Source organism: Cucumis sativus, chromosome 5 (assembly GCF_000004075.3).
Source record: "Cucumis sativus cultivar 9930 chromosome 5, Cucumber_9930_V3, whole genome shotgun sequence".
In the NCBI taxonomy this organism is placed as follows: Eukaryota; Viridiplantae; Streptophyta; class Magnoliopsida; order Cucurbitales; family Cucurbitaceae; genus Cucumis; species Cucumis sativus.
Genome location: NC_026659.2, coordinates 1,681,435 through 1,700,894, shown reverse-complemented (window position 1 = coordinate 1,700,894; position 19,460 = coordinate 1,681,435). Strand labels below are relative to the sequence as shown.

Genomic DNA, 19,460 nt, shown 5'->3' with positions numbered 1-19,460 from the left:
AAACGAACTAGTCATTAAATCAATATATGTTTTGACCAATTGAACTATGTTAGATCAACAATATTTCTAAATTTAAAATTAAAATTAGATTAATATTATACAATTCCTCTGTAATTTTTTGTATATATGTGATGGACTATTTTTACTTTTATTATTGAAATTAGTAGAGTGGTTGGAGGATGGAAAATGAGAGAATATAAAAAAAAACTCTAATAAATATAAAATGGGGTAATTGTAAATGATGGTTATATACTTAATTATTTTGAATTTAATTTTTAATTTTGCAATTATCCCTATAAAAAAACATGTACCGTTATTCATGGTTAACGTAAGATAAAACACAAGTCATATCTGGTAAGTAGCCTAAGTTTAAAGGAATTCATTTTCAATATCTTTTTCATAAAGTAGAAAAAGGTGTTGATTTTTATATTTGATTCCTTTTAATATCAACTTTTTTTAAAGAAAAAGAGTACGAATCTACGAAATTAACACGATGAGTGGGAAGCATGAGAAATGTAACAATGACGAGACCTTATACTTAAAAAAGGAAAAGAAAAAAAAAAACACTATGTTCATGGATGACTTTCCCACATGAGAAGGCATGGATCATGTTCCAAAGGTTTAGTATCTATCCATCTATATCGAGTCAAAATATCGATTTCTTAATTTTCACAAGTGTTAATAACAATGTAAGAGATATATTTAAGTGATAAACTCATTAAATAGTTTAGCACTTGATAGACATTATTATTCTAATAAAAGATCCACAATCTTGATAGGTTAGTTAGATTACTCATTCACCTGTGTAGTTTATCAACAACTTTATAATATAGTAAAAACGTCAGAATAATGTGTCAGTTCTATAGATAAATAGAAATAAATTGAGACTGAACTATACAAATAAAATGCATGACAGAATCAGGCCAAAGCATTACACAGTTTCCTGTCCTAAAAGCAAGTGAAAAGCCTGCTTAAGATTCTATTCAAATAGACAACATGGCTCTACAGTAGAATTCTGGTCATGATGTTAGATATCACATGTTTAATCCAGAATTTACACACAAAGATATGTAGTGGAAAAAGAAAGTTTCACAAACCAAGGTAAACAACACTTTCAATGATTAATTCTCTTAAAACAGATTCCGCTATAATCGTAACAACCTCTTCAGTTTCAGTTGGATAGTCGATCCATGTTCTAGATTTCAAGTCTCTTAAACAAAGGTGGTCCAGTGTTTGTGGTGGCTGCTGCTGCAAAAGCGACCAATCCATATGCTGCATAACCTCGTGATAAAAAGCGCTTTCCTTATGAGGTGCTTGAATGTGTGGCTTATAAGATGATAACCATGAGGAGCATCTAACATAACAGTGGAAAACATCCTCAAGGACTTCATTAAAATAGTCGAAAAGAAGCACACAATCACCACATAACTGGCTACTAAACATCTTCACTTTGTCAACAAATGATATCTGCAGCCAAGTTGAAGAATGACAATCCATTGACAATTCGTTCCAATTCTGTTTTGAGACTTGCAGCAGCTCAAGTATACACTGAGAGGTAGAGCCACAACAGTGAAAGGACGCAATGGCAGGATCAAGAACCTCTTGCAACCTTGCCAAACCAGAACACTGGTCCTCTTCAAAATTAATGGGGAGTGCTCCACTAGATGGCTCCACTGTGAAGTTTTACTATCTTGCATTAGTCTATGATTGGGGAATGGGTATATAAATAGGGGAAAGAAAAAAAAAATGTTGCCTTTGTAATTTAACTATACCTGTTCCAGGGGTGATAGCCAGATTACTAGAGGTTGCATCTACCATAAGTTGGTCATGTATAGGTTCTGGAAGAGGTTGAACTACTCTATCACAAAAACCATTAGGATCTTCCACTGTCTGAAATTGTAATGAGCTGGAAGAAAATGTATCTACTGAAAAAGGTGATGGTTGAACCTCCAAAGGCAAATTCTGCACGTTGGGGATTTATAGCACAATTCAATGTTAGTGAATATGCTCTTATATTAGTCTTTTTCCGATAAGAGAAAAATTATTATATATGAAGTACAAAACGCAATCAAAGTATCTGTATGGGTGTACAGTTCAAGAAAAGTAACTACACAAATAGAAACCTTAAAAGGTAAGCTTGAGAAAGAAATGATTAAAAATCAAATAAGCAAATTTGGAGATACATGAGACTCTTGAGAAAGAAGGCTTAACAAAGTTATATTATGATAAACCGTGGAATATATTTATGGTTATGTTGCGAATTTAAAAAATTTACACAAAAACACAATGGAGTAGTAAAAAGTTAAGGAGTTCTACGATAATACCAATAAATGTTAACTTCAAATACCAAGCAGCAATCCGAAGATGGGTATCAAATACCAATGGATGAGGATATTCAACAGTGAACCAAACGTGTTCAAATAATAACTCCTAAATCGTTCTTCCACAGAAAAGAGTGTAGCTCACCAGTTTAGAGAGCTCCGGATTTCCTTTCTCTCCAAAGCCCTTGAACTTGTTTGTACTCTGACAACAACTAGTATTGAAACTGTCATCAAATCTAGATGATGCTTCACAAAAATTGCTTCTTTCCTGTTGTACAGTGGCAACGTCTTTTACGAGCTTCACAGACCCTGCATATGCAAGCCAAATAAGATATAGCGAGAGTATACACTTCCTATTAGAATTGTACTAGAACTGTATTTTATATGCCACGTGTACACATTAGTTATTCTGTTTTGCTTCACTGTTTTGTCCTTGGCTATATATATATGCAAATGTTCATAAGAAAAGCTCAGCGGACTTTATTTCTGAATTCAATACCTTCAATCATTGGATCTTGATCCACTTCAGGAAAAATGACGGGAGATACATTCAACTCTGTAGTCGAGGCATGCAATTGATCATCCTCCCTCCCCGCCTCTGCAAAAGAAGCTCCTACTTTAACCATTTCTGGAGTCTTGCAACATCGTTCCTCATCATTCTGAGGTTTTGTCTTCTTCTCGTGAATAAACTTCTTATTGCCAAGGTGGGAATATCTCATACGGCCTGCAGTATCGCATCCAGGTTTATTTGATGGCAATATGTCATCATCAGAAAAGCACATCACCCACCCCCATGGTTTTGCTTTCGTTTTTCTTGAAACCTCTTTATCTCCTTCGTGCTTCTTAGACTTCTGCCGTTTGAGATTACTTGGCACAGCTGACTGGACAATTTTTTTGTAGGTACTTTCACTGGTAGAAGCCGTCTTGTCCCCATTTCTAGAGTAAAATGCCTTGTCTTCTTGATCTCTTCCTAGGGAATCTTGAAACGAACTAGAAATTCCTTTATCATCTGTTTGAATATTACTATAGGAACTTCTTCCAGTTGCCTCTATAAACGTCTGTTTACCATCATCTTTTGGGACTCTACAGATCACTGGCGTTTCTTTAGGTATACCATTAGTCGATAGGCATTCACCTTCTTTTCTCCCTACCCTCATTGCTTGCTTCATCTTCCTTTTTATTTGTCTAAAAGAAAAAAGAGTTCCCTTGTCACTCTGCCCATTCTTTATGCCACTAGAATGAGATTTCAGAGAGGAGCAATAATTGGTTCCCACAGCCGCCTGTAGTGAGCTAGTTGAATTTGGCTTTAATACAACTATTCTTTCCAAAGATAGAGAGTCATCACTATCCTCAGCAGGTAATCTATCACAGGGCTTCAAGTTTTGACAGTACTTAGGCTCCTCATATTCCCCCACTTCTCTTATCTTGTTTTCAGACAACCTGCTATCAAAGAAAGTCATCATCTGCTGTTTTCTGTTCCTCGAATCAGTAGAGCCTTCAATACGTTTAATTAACAGAGAATTTGGGTCTTGTAGTAGATTTACAAACAATTCCTTATTCGAATTGAAAATTCCCAATGCATCTAACAATTGTTTACACTGTTTATCAGCCACACCAACAAATTTTTTACTTGAAAATGGCTCAGAGGCTTCATTCTTCTGAACCAATTTTAGGCTGATCTCATTATGTCGGCTGTACTCCATACAACTTTTACAAGTACAAAATCTTTGATTTCTGCAGCAAGCTACTCTTGTTGAAGCTGTTGAATCTAGCTTCTTTGATGATGCATTCACCAAAACTTTAGGAGATGGCTGTTGAAGGTCTTTGCTAGGTGTATCAACTGTTTTGCACTGCATTTTGTGGCTTTTTGAGACTCTTCCAACCATGCTAGAATTAGATTGCATATGCTTTGTTCCCATTGCAGAAGTCCCTATGTGTTTGTTCTATAGAAACCTCTTGTTTGTATCATAATCTATTGCCCTGAAATTTTTTTCACGAAAGCTCAAGAGTCAAGAGTACATAATCCAACAATTAGTCCATCGTCATCATATAGATCGAAATATAATGCAGCACGATGTTTCATTTTTTATGGTGATAATTGGTAATGATAAAGCCAAAGAAAGGTATCCTCATAAAGTAAAGGCTTAGGCTAAAGCTTGAAAAGAAAAGGAACGATTTTTTTTTTTACTTTTGACCACACAATTCTCATATAATCTCCATCTAGGACGTGATAGCAATTCCATTAGTCAACATAACGATCAAAACAAAAGCACATAGTATTGAAAGCACTTGATGTCTCCAAACCCTACACTACATGCAGTTAAGCTGCTTATTAATAATGGAATCGTTCAGCATTTTGGATGCAAATCATTGACGATCCCGATGAAAATCAATGTCACGACTTTGGGAATATAAGATTCATAACGTTGCAAAACTTTAGCAAAGGAGATGAATGCTGAATATCCTTGGCATTTATCTGCGACGAATTTCCAGATTAATAGGAAGGAAAATCTCATGCCCGGGTTTGAATTAGAGAAAGAAGTGAGAAATTCTCTGCAACAAATGAGAATACAGAAAAAATAGGGTTGAGTAACTGAGATTTTCAACAGCTATGGTCCTAGATATATGCAAAAAATGAAACTTCTCTCTTGAATAGATAGAAAGAACTCCCAATTCCCAGATATACCATATTTTTGTAATATCTAAAACCATTAATTAAAGAAAAAAAATTAGAACGGGTTTTAACTATCTTTCACAATACAAATAATAGCTCCCTTGTATACAAAACAAAGAATCATAAGCTTATATAGTACACTAGTGAGAAGCCTAAAATAGGATCTATGGATGAATGTTTCACTCAAATGCATAGGTCATAAACTAGAAAAACATATATTGACTCCTGAGAATTTCAACAAAAAGTTCAATTAAGAATTCGGAAGCAAGAGAGAAATTCTATGGCTATACGCCATTGAATTCGAAGGATTTCTTACCAAATGAAAATAACTCAAGGACATGTGGTCCATGAACAGCTTCCTCTGCTCCATGCCGATCGGTGTTTTTCTCCCGTGATACTAGTCTTGTTGATGAGCCTATTGCCATGGTGAATGATTAACTATGGTTCTCAATGATAAAAAAGGGAGAACCCAAAATGGAACTACTTTACAAAGAAAAGCACAAAACAGATTGTCTTCCTAAATATCAGAAGAGAACAAAAAACAATCTTTATCTTGGTCTAAACTATTTCCGCATTAAAAAACATTCCACCAGTAAGTAAAACAAAATGAAAACTATAATTAAAAATACATCAGAACGAAGATTTATTTAGGGGAAAAAGAAACCCTGTCCAGTTAAAATAAACTTATACATGAGGACAAATAGTTCCAAGTACACAACAGTAGCAGCGAGAAGAAAGGAAGAAAAAGTGAACAAAATGTATTAATATCTTCCCATTTCTTTCAAAACTCAGATATTGCTTTCCCCTTCACGTATTTGAGCAAATAAAAGAAAGTAAAGAAAGCAAACAAGCTATATTTTAAGCAATGAGTGAAACTTTTTCCATCAATTCCAAGACAAATAGTGGCCATTGGCCAAGCAACCAAAGAGGAAGCTTTCTCGAGAGGCTTCATATCATTTCTCCACTTAAAAACTAAAGAGGTAGGCCATCTTAATGGTGAAATGACACTATAATCTACAACACAAGTCTCCATTGAACAGTAAGTCAAGATAAGGCAAGGGACCGTTTCTGTTTGTTTCTATGGAAAGAAAAAGAAAAGTGGGTTTGATGGGGCTAGAAAAATGAAAGATGAACAAACTTTTTCCAATCAATATTAGTGGCAAGTAAAGCACTATTACAATGGCAGAACAAATAATGCAATAACAAAAAACAGAGAAATGGGGCAAATGGGTCACCTGCGTCTGCTTGAATCCACAAGAAGCAAAAGAAAAAAATGGAGATGGACCCATTACTCGTACATAAACAGTGGAAACAGCTAAGTAAAAGAGGGGAATAACAGGGAAAGATGAAGAAGACGAAGAGGAAACTGGTGGGAAGAGAGAGAAGGAGGAGGAAACAAAAGCGAATTGAAATGGGACAAATATAGAAAACGAAAAGAGAAGAAAAGTTGAATTATGGGTATTGGATTTTGGATTGATTAATGACGAAATGGACTGCCAATTTGCAGGAAGAAAGCTTTACACTCAAGCAATTGTAAGGTTGCTTTCCCTCGCTCTGCCCCAACTCCATGTTACTCTTCGCAGTTTTGGGCTCGGATTGTGCTGAGTACGACGTCGTACTCGGGTGTAGAGGGTCTCGGTATTTGTGGAAACGGCGTCGTATTACTGCTACAAGACCCGCCATTGATGAGCCATTTGGAGTGAGGACAAAGACCAGTGGGGAAGGTTGTAGGACATTGGTTCAGTTTTTTATTATTACTCTGTTTTTGAATTTTGAAATTGGGGGATGAAATTTTGATATTATTATTTTTTGTTTTTTTCTATTCAACTTTTTTCTTTTAAATCTATTTTCTACTAACTCATAATTGTGTTCAAGTCCTTATATATTTTAAATTTATAAATTGGAATTACATGAAACTTTGTTTTTTTTTTTTTTTTTTTGTAGAATTTGTATGTAGTAATTAAAATAAGTATTGTTGAACTTTTTCCTCTTTTTTTTCATAATTATTTTTATGTTTTTAACAACTATAATATTATTTCCCAATAAAATTTAAGACAATGTAAGGTTATAAATTTTATACCTCGAGTTCTATTTTAATACTTCAAAATTGTTTTAAATGTATACGGACATTTGAAAGTAGTATTATAATTTAAGTGTAAAAGTGTACTTTTTAAATAAATGCCGATATTAAAATAACATTTTTATAATTGAGTTTTTAATGAATTTATTTGCTTTTTAGTATACTAATTGTAGAATAGGCCATTGAGGCAGACATTCATCGTCTTTAGTTCTGACTGATTATATCATTCTCTATCAGCTTTAAAACACATCTTTTCATCGTGGTAAAAGATCCAATACTTAGTGGATTCCCCGTATGATCAACAATGAAGCAAGACAATTTGTGGTTTTTTCTATATTAATTGCAAAGACAATTTTGTGGCATGTGAGCTTGCTACTCATGCTAAAAAACGTCATTCAATATTGATCAGGTTAGAAGATCACTTATCATGAATATAATTTTTTTAAAAACGATGATAAATGATTTTACATTTATATTGAGAAAACTGCGAAACAGAAAATGAAGCTCACGCTTTGTTTAAATATTATTGAGATAATTAATAATGCTTTTCAATACTTTATCGTAATTATTACAAGTTATTTATTTTAATTTTTATAAATCTCATAAGTGACATTATTGGAAACAATAATATGACTATCAAATAATCTCACAACCTTCTTTATGATTAAAGGAAGTGTTTGGACCAATTAGTTGTGTTGGATAATTAAGAAGTGCTTTACAAAAATGGGCGTAATTTTTAAAATAATTACAGATAGATTATTTTAGCTTAATTTAAAGTAGGTTGCATGAATTAATATAACTGGTGGTTTGAACTCCAACAATTATAATAGTTGACGTTTCAAATATTGTAGTTCAGGGATGTCTGTAGCTTTAATGGAATGTATTCCAAGCCTGGTTTATAATATAAAACTCATTATGTTCTTACAACTCTTGATCTAACATTTTTAACTGTTTTCACGCTTCCACAATCTCATTTTTGTTTCATCCTCGATCACTCATGCATTCCAACGCTCATATGATTCTCAGTAATCATGATTACATTCCAACTTTCCACACAACCCCTTAGTAATATTATTTCCAAGGGTTTTTTTCAAGAAGAACAATAATAAAATATTTACACTATACAACAAAAAACCACTAAAATACAAAAATTAATTATACCTGGTTTTGTTTACCTATTTTTGACAATTCTCCCGTTTTTTTAAATCTGTCTTTATTTGTTTTCTTATAACAAAATTATCTTTATTGTAGTGTTTACTATCTCCTATCCACTTCTGTCTCACTCTTTGTTATAACTTGTTTTTTGTTTCTAAATTATTAGCAAATAATTTTCAGGCGTCTAATTACCAAAGATGAGAACTATGACATGAAAGCCAAGCGTAGTATTTAAGAACTAAAAAACAAATTGTCATCGAATCGGTTTTATATATCATGAATTTCGAATAAATATTAAAATCATTCTAAAACTCATCCATCCTCAATTTTCTATTACACCCTATATAGTCGACATACATGAAAACTTTAGTAGTGCTCGACCTCAAACTCCAAGTAGGTAAAGTGAGCTATTATAGCATACTCTATGTTTGAGGCTTCAATTATAGCACTTTGTATTTCTAACTATTACATAAAATATAATTAACCATACTTTTTTTTCTCTTTATGTTTATATTCACTGTTTTCGTGCTAACAATTATCAATTATCATAAACAACTCAGCTTCCAGAACATCTACTTTACCGTTAACTTTTACAATAATTATTGTTTTGGAGGAGTTTAGTTTCCCAATTATTGAAATAATAAATAATTATTTTAAAACTTTACCGTAATTATTATTTATCTTTTAGGAAAAACTTTTTCGTCATTATTAAAGGTTTCAATAATTGTCAAAAAGTGAGATTTTTAATATGAAAACAAATGTGTGTGGTTAGCAAATCTAACAACCTTACTTTATAATTAGAATATTTAGGCCTCTTTATAACCATTTTGTTGTTACTTTTTATTTGTAAAATCTAGCTTGACGAATGTTGGATGAAGAGGACTACTAATCCGTATGAGATTACAATAAAAATTTGAATGTATTAAATAAGACAAATAAGTCGTTTATTGCATACACGTAAAATCTTCAAACGACAAAGCTAAACTAATTAATGCATATGATCTCGATTAAGATTAAGAGGTGAAATATTTAAATCTTTTTAATCTTATATGGTTACCGAACTAAAAATACACGATATAGCTAAAATCAATAAATATAGATACAATCATGGAACCATATTGCATTTTAAATTGTGTTATTTCTATTATTGTTTTTTAGTTAAGTTAGAAGTTTGGTGAAATATAAATACTTAGGTTTATATCAAATACATTCCTAAGTTTTAAAAAGGCACCAATAACACATTAAATTCTAGGAATTGTCTCCTAATTAAGTCTATGAACAAGTCACCATCGTTTTATTTAATAATTTTTTTTTTTAAATGGAGTTTTCTTCACTATTCTCTTATTCATAATTTTCAAATTCTAAGTAAATATTTGAATTTATTAAAAAAAAATTAAACATACCTTTTGAAGACACTTAATTTAATATAGAAACGAATAGACGAGATTGAAATTGATGCCAACAAACTTAATTTTTTTTAAAAAAATCAAGCCATTACCAAATGTGATATGAGTTTTAAATTTTATTTCCTATATATATTTACATATATTATGAGTGTATTATGCAATTTACCAATTTATTAGCCACAAAATTAAAACTAATTATAGGTTAGAGAATTATTTTTGTTAAATAAGGTTGAGTTTATAAGTAAAATTGAAAGATTTTACATTATAGAATGGGGTGAATTCATTGACTAAATTTGAGAGTTACATATTTAAGTTAAAAAATTGATTAGATACGTTTTTTTTTTAAAAAAACAAGAACTTATTAAATACAAATTTAAAAGCTAACGATTAGATTTAATGTTTTTTTAATAGAGATTAAATTGTCATGTTAAGTCCTAAATATAAAATTATACGATGGGTGTAAAATATAATGTATAGTTTTTTTAACTAGATATTGGACATATACTCAATTGATGATTGATGTTATAATAAAATTTATATAAATGTATATTACAGATAAAATTTAAAATTTTACTATATTTTATAAATATTTTAAACAGTTTTATTATTTAGTTGATGGTACGAAAATAAGAAATGAAATTATGGAAAGTAAGAAATGGAAAAATATATTATAGAGATGAATAATTGTACAACTTTTGAACAAAAACATTAAAGACAAGAAAACATATTTAAAGGTATAAAAAGGAAAAAGAAAAAGAAAAGACCTATTTAAAGGCTAAAGATGGCTACAAGGAAAATGAATAGCTTTATCCATGTAGATTTATTAAAGTTGTTCAATCTCATTCCATTACTTATTATTCAACCAACTCAAGCACAATTTAATATACTACAAATTGCATCCATCATAATGTTATTTAATTTTCTTTGCGTTTAGCATATGCAACTCAAAATTCAAATTGCTTCTAGTTGGACTATGATATATAATGTTTAAGTCATAGTGACGTTAGCACTTATTGATATCACGATTATATTTGAGGTTTATTGAATTACACATCCAATACACACGGGTGACGACATACATCGTAAAATACACACCTAGTATGAAGAAGAAGAAAGTGTAAAGTCCTAGACAACTTAATACGTCTAGAATCAATATTGGTATGAGATGGAGAAGGGGGAGGTAAAAGATGTAAAAAAAAGAAAAACGTCAACTACGAAAATTAATTTAGTATATTTTACCTTAGGTTATCTAAGAACAAGTTTCAATTTTACCAATGTAATGACCTATACCAAGGATTTGACACTTAATGACATTCTCATACATTTCATGCAATGCCTAGTTATAATATGTACTTATTTTAAACTTCTTATATGAATGACGATTATTTCCACAAACTGACACATGTTCTTTCAACATTTTCTGTACTCCCTTACATTTTTTTTACAAAATTTCTCAGTAGATCACTCTACACATAAAATTGACTAAACCTAAACATGTGTAACTTTTGAGTTCTTATGGCTGGCTACAAAAAAGAAATGTGCACATAGCTAGTACATGTAGTAATTCTCACTTTTCTTAACCAAATATTCATATCCTCGTGATCAATCTCATGCAATATGATTTTAGTTCATTTATATATTACTCGTAAACTCAAATATTACAACCAATTTGTAACCATGTCTCGTCCTTCAAAGAAAAACCATTTCCCACCAAAATCCATTCCCATCATTACGTATATATGACACAGTTGTACAAAGAATGATACAGCCAACGAAAAAAATATTTCATTATCGAAGTAGTTCTTTATCTTTTCTTGTTTGTCCACGCAAAAGAAAAAAAGAAAAAGAAGTCTCAATCTGCATATGCATGCAGTGACTTGAGATTTAAAGACAAATGCACATGGGGTTCAACCAAAAAGCAAAAAAAAAAAAGTGTAGTGTGTGTTTGTGTTTGTGTGGCTCGAAGAACATGGTTGGTTGAGTCCCTTGACGTGCGGAGACGGGAAGAGATGTGGAATGTTAGGTTAGTTGGTACAATGGATCATCTCTTTAATGACCAAATAAATGCTTTACAATTATAGTCCAAGATTCCATTCCCCCTTCTTCAGTGGCCCATTGCTTCATTTGGTGGGATTGCTATTACAATTATTACTAATGGTCCTTTCTCATCTTAGCATTGCAAATAATAATGTCATTTTTTTACAAACAAAAAGCAAATTCATGTTATTTTAGTTAATTTGCCAACTCCATCCAATGTTTGCTTTGTGGTGACCACTCTTTTTTAGGGTAATCCAAATCAAGGCTCAGATTTATGAACATGCCACGTCCAAGTCTAAGAATAATAATGTAGGGTCTGCATTATTGGAGTGCAAACAAAATTTTACACGGGTTAAGAAAGAAAGTGATTTATCAATACATAAGTATGACAATTATTTTCATTTGTACAAGAGTCCACCACATTGCTTATGCTAAAAAATACCATGTCATTATGAAGATACCTGTTGGGGGTAACAAACAAAAAAAAAAAAAATACACAATTACCCATAATTTTACGGTGCCAATTTACTTGAAAAGCTCACTAGTTTTCTCTCTAGTGATTTTGGTACAAAAATGACACCAAACAAGGAACTTCAATTTTCAGAGTGAGAAGATTTTCTGTTGTCATGGTTGTTGAAGCTAAGCCTTTCTAAAGTTTAATATAAAAAATATTATTTAAATATAACCCAAACAAAAACAAGATAATGATACATAAAACAAAAAGATTTTAAAAGAAAACCTAACACAATTTTAAAAAAAGGTTATTTAAAAAACGGTATCCCTAAAAAAGAGGGAATTGCTAGCATGACCACACAAATGATAGACAATGAATGATATGAAACTGATGAGTTTGGTCCATAAAATTAGGGAACTGTCTATTACTCAAAATAAATTTTTTGGTTGTTTATTTTTCAAATTAAGATTAAAAAAGGGCTATTGGATCCAATTTCACAAAAATGTATTTATGGCCCAAATTTGAAGTTCAAGGGCCCATATTTTAGTTGCAAATAGACCACAACAAAGCCCAACTTCAGAAACGGCCCATTTGACATACGACATTCATTTCCAATATTCAAATCGTTATCCGCTTGAATCCTCCTCCGTCTTCGCCGGAAGTACTGAGCAACCGCTGAGACTTCGGTCTGAAAATCTCCATTTCCATGGCTTCAACTTTCACTTTCCTTCCATTTCCTCTCATTCTCTCTCCCCGCTCAAATTTTCCTTTTATTAGACCTCAATTTCACCGCCAGTATCTTCCCGCCATTCGAATTCTCCGACCTTCAGTTCCTTCCGCCATCGGACCGGACGGCAAATTCTATCCGGACCCGGCCGACGATGACCCACCGGAAGCTCCGGAAGATTCTGGCCATGGAGTTTCGAAGTTTCAGCAGATATACCGCCAGGCAGCTCGTGCGAGGAAGATTCAAGAGGAGGATTTCAAGAAGCATCAGTCTACTTATCTTTCGGCCATTGCTGACGTTGAGGATGCTCCTGAGAATGCGGAGTATTTGAATTCGGAGAGCTCGGGTGATGATTTGTTTGGTGAAATTGACAAAGCTATTGCTCTGAAGCGGAAGGAGTTCGTGAAGCAGGGACTTCTCAAGCCTAACCCAAAGAAAGAAAAGGTGGGTGAGAAAGATGAAATTGAGGGCATTGATGAGTTGGAGACTGAGGAGGTCGCGGATTTGGAAGAGATTAACGAGCTTCGAGGGCTTACAGTGATTTCGGAGGATGTGGACGTGGAGGAGGACGAGGATGAAGATGGGCCTAGGAATTTGGATGACAATGTAAGTGCAATAGGTGGTGAAGATGAACTATCTTCTTTTAATTCTTTTGATGTGGATTTTGATAGCTATGGAAAAGTTAAGGCCAGGATTGTGGAACCCAAGTTCAAAATGACTTTAGCTGAGCTATTGGATGAAAGTAAGGTCGTTCCAGTTTCTGTTTTTGGCAATTTAGAGATAGAAATTACTGGTATTCAACACGATTCGAGGGTGGTTACCGCTGGCGACTTGTTTGTATGTTGTGTTGGGAGGGAAACTGATGGACATTTGTATTTAACTGAGGCAGATAAGAGGGGTGCAGTGGCTGTGGTGGCTAGCAAGGAGATAGACATAGAAGAAACTTTGGGCTGTAAAGCTTTGGTAATGGTGGAGGATACTAACTCTGTTCTTCCTGCATTGGCTGCTTCTTTTTACAGGAACCCCTCAAAGAATATGGCTGTGATAGGAATAACTGGGACGGATGGTAAAACGAGCACATCCTACTTGATAAAGGGGATGTATGAGGCAATGGGGTTGAGAACTGGGTTGCTAGGGACAGTGGCTTATTATTTACATGGGGACAATAAGTTGGAGTTGCCAAGTACAACCCCAGATGCTATTTTGGTCCAAAACTTAATGGCGAAGATGCTTCATAATGGAACTGAAGCGGTTGTCATGGAGGTTTCATCTGATGGACTTGCTCGTGGCAGGTGCGATGAAGTTGATTTTGATATAGCGGTCTTTACAAATTTGACTAGGGACCATTTGGATTTTCAAGGGTCTGAAGAGGAGTATAGGGATGCCAAAGCCAAGCTATTTAAAAGGATGGTGGATCCAGACCGACACCGAAAAGTTATTAACATTGATGATCCCAATGCACCATTCTTCATAGGTCAAGGAAACCCAGATGTGCCTGTTGTAACCTTTGCAATGGAAAACAAAAATGCTGACGTCCATCCCCTGAAATATGAATTGTCACTATTTGAGACACAGGTTTTGGTTCACACTCCCCAGGGAATACTGGAGATATCATCGGGTTTGCTTGGAAAGCACAACATTTACAATATTCTTGCAGCAGTGGCAGTGGGGATTGCAGTTGGAGCACCATTAGAGGATATTGTTAGAGGTGTTGAAGAAGTTGATGCTGTTCCTGGGAGATTCGAGCTGATTGATGAGGAGCAAGCATTTGGAGTAATTGTTGATCATGCTCATACTCCAGATGGTCTATCCCGGCTGCTTGATTCTGTAAGGGAGCTTGGGCCAAGGAGGATTATTACTGGTACATTTTCCCGTCCTAATTTAGCTTCAGATATCTTGTGAGGGACTATATCTGGCAGTGCTAGATTTATCAACTTACAATTAACGACAATTCACTGCCTTCTGTTTTCCTTGCATCTGTCATATAAGCAGTTTGGTATATTGGAGTTTTTTCTTACCTGAAGTTCACATTCTTTTCTATTATTTTAGCTTTGATTTCTGAATTGTTATTCCCTCGAGATTTCTTTGGGGAATGTATTTCTTGTTTAACCTAAATTCTCGTATTCTGTTTGTGAAGTTTTTGGATGCTGTGGTGAGCATGACAGGGGGAAAAGACCCATGATGACAAAGATTGCAACTGATAAAAGCGATGTTACAATTCTGACATCTGATAATCCAAGGAATGAAGATCCATGTACGTGAACTTTCAAAATATAGCAAGAATCAATTTTAGCTACACAATGCTTGCTGAGATGCATACATTATTGTATGAATTAACATCATTGCTGCTTGCGAATTTCATACCAAATATTTTATCTAATATATCTGCATCCATACCAAATGTTTGATAGTCCAATGCTGACACAAAAATATTTTATCAATCAGTGGACATCTTGGATGATATGTTGGCTGGAATAGGCTGGACTATGCAGGATTACTTGAAACACGGAGAAAATGATTACTACCCACCTCTCTCAAATGGTCATAGGATTTTCCTGCATGATATCAGACGTGTGGCTGTACGTGCTGCTGTTGCAATGGGTGAGGAAGGCGACGTGGTTGTAAGTTACTATATCCCCTCCCTTATGTATGAAGGCCTTGTGTCTCAACACCAACACGAACTTTAGTGTCGAGTTTGGTGACTGAATAACATTCAGATAGCATTCTTACTTGATCCAAAAGATAGTTTCTGACTTCAGATGGAATTTCACAAATTTTTCGATATAAAGTAGATAGATAAGTCATGAACTTCAGATGGATTTGAATATCAAGAAATTTATTGTTAACCCAAAAGACGAGAGAAAAGAGGGCGGAAGAGGGAACCTCCCAACTAGCCAGTAGGGTTACAGCAACCTCTCCAATTGATTTGTATATTTAACAAATTACAAAAAAATTCAAAAGATTATCACACCTAGCATGCTTTATTGAAAGTCTATTGTGCAGTAGTGAAGGATTCTTCGTTGGTGCTTTAAGTGTAGGAAACTTGAGAATTACATAATTCTTCAGCGAAAGATTCTTTCCTTTAGAGTTAAAGGGGAGGTTGTAGAGTGTATACGGCGACACATTACTTCCATAAGAAATTTATGGATAAAGGTTGTAATTTGGTTGTGGGATGAACATATTATAATTGGTCATCTATCTAAATTGCTCTCTGAATTATCAAATTCACAAAAGCTTATTGATTACTTAAAAATTTAGTCGCTATTTGTATTTCTTTTATTTATGAGCTTTGATGTGTTTGTGGCCTAATAGGTAACACTGTTTGAGCATTATGGGATGTAATTTTTAACCATGTACTGTTTCTTGTAGGTGGTTGCTGGCAAGGGCCACGAAACATATCAAATTGAAGATGATAAAACAGATTTTTTTGATGATAGAGAAGAATGCAGAGAAGCACTACAATATGTTGATGAACTTCACCAAGCTGGAATTGACACAAGTGAATTTCCATGGCGGTAGGTCAAGTGAATTTTAAACTTTTATTAGCAGAATGGTTTCAGGAACTTCTGATTTAGTGGTTAACTAGGCTTCATTACTGACTAAATAATGAGTTATATATTCCCTGGGCTCATAAGCTACTCGCTAGAACTAGAAGTACTAACTAAACTAACAGGCAGTCATCCTAATCTGTTTTGAGCTTTTCGTTTCTCTGGTACCAAGGAACATTTCCATGACTAAAAGAAGAGTAGAACTGTGAAGTGTTTCTTTGTCGTGGTCGGTTGCAATGGTTTGGGAACTATAAAATGCACATAACTGAGAGCAGATACTAGTAATTTTTTTTCTAATTATATTTTTTTACTTGTTTTCTATTTGGACACAGGCTACCAGAGAGTCACTGATAGAGGATTGAGGAAAGGAATGGATATTCTGGAAGCTATACTCGTATAAAAAATACTGCTGGTGCACTATTCCTGTTACAAATAGTAGATTCCAGTGATAAACAAGAGGCACTTTAAGGACCGTTGAATTTGGTTGGTCAGATTGGGGGAATATTATACTCCATATATCTTCACCGTTGCTCTGGTCGCCTTGGTTGGATACGCAGGAACGGTAATGAATCATTCTGTGCAATCAAATTTGTCATAGCTGTGAGAATCAAATATCTTCTTCAATGATAAATTAGAAAATAGCATCTTCAAATTAGGCTATGACTTATGAAATGATATAGGTAGAGGCTCTTGGTCACTAAGGTAATTATTTAGGTCCCGTTGAATAATATTTTGCTTTTGGTTTTATATTTTTAAAAACCAAGCGTAGTTTGTAGTTTTCTTGCTTTATTAACTACTTTTTGAAAATGTATTAAAAAACCATGCCAAATTTTAGAAACCAATGCGCGCACACTTGGTTTTGTTCTTTTAAAATATTTGGCTTACAATTAAAAAATGTTTACACTTGATTTCTCTGCCAAGGCAATTGTAGGGCATTGTGCCCTTTTCTAAAAAAAAAGAGAGAAGTTTTTCATGACAAGTGAAAGCTTACTAAGAAAGGTGAAAAGCTTATTGAAAACTTTGGAGGAAAAAAAACTTAAACTTTTGTCAACAAGAAACAAAATAATTATGAAATGAGGCTTAATAGTAACCTCTGGATCTTTGAAACTCTGTTTATTGAGTAGTAGATGATATAACCTCAGAAAATGAGTTTGAACAAAAATGACATAGGAGATGGGATAGTTGTGATTTGATTGCTTTTGACTTGTTAATATCTTACAGTTGTATTGTATTGTTGGGGCTCATCCTTTGCCTTATGATTCCATTGGGGGCCTTGTCCAACTCAAAGCTAGCTTCACAAGCTGTACAAATCTTATAGCCATTTGAAATCACTTTTCAAACTTTTTAAAAAAGGTTTTCCAAGCCAACTCTTAAGCTACCCTCCAATATTGGTTGGACATGTATTGAACACTTGATAGTACAGTATATGTATCGAGCATTAGTTTCACAAAATTAAAATAGGATCACCACTTGTTAGACATGCATCAAACACTTGTTATTTATACTAAAATAGGCACGTACACAACAAAAGTAATAAAAAAATACGAGCAAACCACATCAAATTAATTTTTAAGCATATAAATATATAAACTCATTTAGTTTCAAGGTGTGATGCTGTCTCTTTTTCGTATTTGTGCTTGTTAGGATTGACTAAACTGGTTATCTTTTGCAGCTGTGTTAAACTGAAGTATTTAATACATGATTCTCAATTAACTTCTTCAAATGCTTCGATTTTCAGTTGGGTGGGTCAAGTTGGAGATGGAAGTGAAGAATCTGAATCATTACTTGTAAACCCTTGTCGTTGTCTGTGTTAATGGTTGCATAGGGGCATGATTTTGAAAATTGAATGTGCGATGGAGGTTAGTAATGTAAATTTAAGAAGATGGGTACTTAGCACCGACTTTTGTCATAACCACATGGCTGGTCTGACGGCAGAGAACACAACCTGTCCTTCATGTCGAGCAATTTTGAGCAAGTTTTCCTTTTAACTGCTTTCACAATCGTTTTCCTTGAATATCCACCTAGTTTCTTTCCACTATTTGCCTAAGTGGCCCCTCTTTTTTCACTTAATTTCACTACACTCACATATATCTGCTATTTTATTTTGCAGGTTGGCCCTTCAATTTATTGTCCCTTTTAAAATCAAAGGGTATATAAGAAAAGGGTGATGTGACATATATACATACATATATTAAGAAAGCCTGGCCCAATGATGTAGTGAAAAATTACATTTGATTTTTTTTATATGTATGATGTCCTACTAATATCCATTTCCAATAAAGAAAGACGCCTTTTCTTTGATGGGTAGCATATAAAGATTTGAATTTCCAATTTCAGAAAAAGAGTACTTGTTTAACTATGCTGATTTTGGCAAATTAACCTATATATTAAATTTCATATTGTTGAATTTAATAATCAATCATGTTATGATTTTTTTAATCAGTGTAGAATCGGAGATTTAAACTATGTTATAGTTTTTCCTGATTCCCATGGACTCACGGATTTGGATCTAGACAAAAGGTCAAAATATATTTTGTTTATGTATTTTAGTTTGTATAATTATAATTGACGGTAATTTTAGGGATAATAATTTAGTATATAGCAATATTCTAAAAAAATTATAAATATAGCGAAATTTATCTATCATAGACTTCTATTAGGGATAAACTTATGATTTATCTCAGATTTTACTATATTTATAAAAAAATTTTAAATGATGTTGTATATTTAATTATTTTTAATCTAATTGTTATATTTTCAACTTTTTTTTTTTAGTTTTTACTCCATTTTAATCTGTATTTACTTAACTTTAGCGTTTGTACTCTCGATGGATCTTAAATCAACTTTTTTTCAAAATCGACCAAACAATAGTATTTTTCAGGCAAGAAAGTAGATATATGTGGATATTTCATAATTTAGAGTGAAAATGTGATATTAATACAAAAAAACAAAAATGGCCGCAAACAAACACTAAAATTAAACAAATTTTAAAAAGCTAGAAGAACTGAAGTGAAATTAGAAAGAAAAAAAAGAACTCCAAAGTAAATTCTTGTGAAAT

At 33.3% G+C, this 19,460-nt stretch overlaps 2 protein-coding genes across 6 annotated transcripts; one reads left to right on the top strand and one right to left on the bottom strand.

The window, feature by feature from the left end:
- Window positions 1-841: 841 nt before the first annotated feature.
- Window positions 842-6,589, bottom strand: LOC101217666. Of its 4 annotated transcripts, none has more exons than XM_031885534.1 (6): window positions 6,231-6,589; window positions 5,312-5,410; window positions 2,821-4,874; window positions 2,467-2,630; window positions 1,773-1,962; window positions 842-1,673 (listed from the first exon to the last, which is right to left on the bottom strand). In XM_031885534.1, the coding sequence occupies exons 3-6, from the start codon at window positions 4,238-4,240 to the stop codon at window positions 1,090-1,092; spliced, it is 2,358 nt and encodes a 785-aa protein (XP_031741394.1). In that variant the 5' UTR covers window positions 4,241-4,874; window positions 5,312-5,410; window positions 6,231-6,589; the 3' UTR covers window positions 842-1,089. The 4 variants fall into 4 exon arrangements, with proteins under 4 accessions (XP_031741394.1, XP_011654739.1, XP_004143902.1 ...); XM_011656437.2 differs by having other exon boundaries at window positions 2,821-4,301; window positions 6,231-6,588; XM_004143854.3 differs by lacking the exon at window positions 6,231-6,589 and having other exon boundaries at window positions 5,312-6,215.
- Window positions 6,590-12,746: 6,157 nt separating this feature from the next.
- On the top strand, window positions 12,747-18,712 carry LOC101217207 (UDP-N-acetylmuramoyl-L-alanyl-D-glutamate--2,6-diaminopimelate ligase MurE homolog, chloroplastic). 2 transcript variants are annotated; one of them, XM_031885982.1, is made up of 7 exons: window positions 12,747-14,715; window positions 14,992-15,108; window positions 15,300-15,475; window positions 16,224-16,369; window positions 16,735-16,964; window positions 18,141-18,261; window positions 18,513-18,712. In XM_031885982.1, the coding sequence occupies exons 1-5, from the start codon at window positions 12,834-12,836 to the stop codon at window positions 16,751-16,753; spliced, it is 2,340 nt and encodes a 779-aa protein (XP_031741842.1). In that variant the 5' UTR covers window positions 12,747-12,833; the 3' UTR covers window positions 16,754-16,964; window positions 18,141-18,261; window positions 18,513-18,712. The 2 variants fall into 2 exon arrangements, with proteins under 2 accessions (XP_031741842.1, XP_004143900.1); XM_004143852.3 differs by having other exon boundaries at window positions 18,141-18,703.
- The last annotated feature ends 748 nt before the right edge of the window (window positions 18,713-19,460 follow it).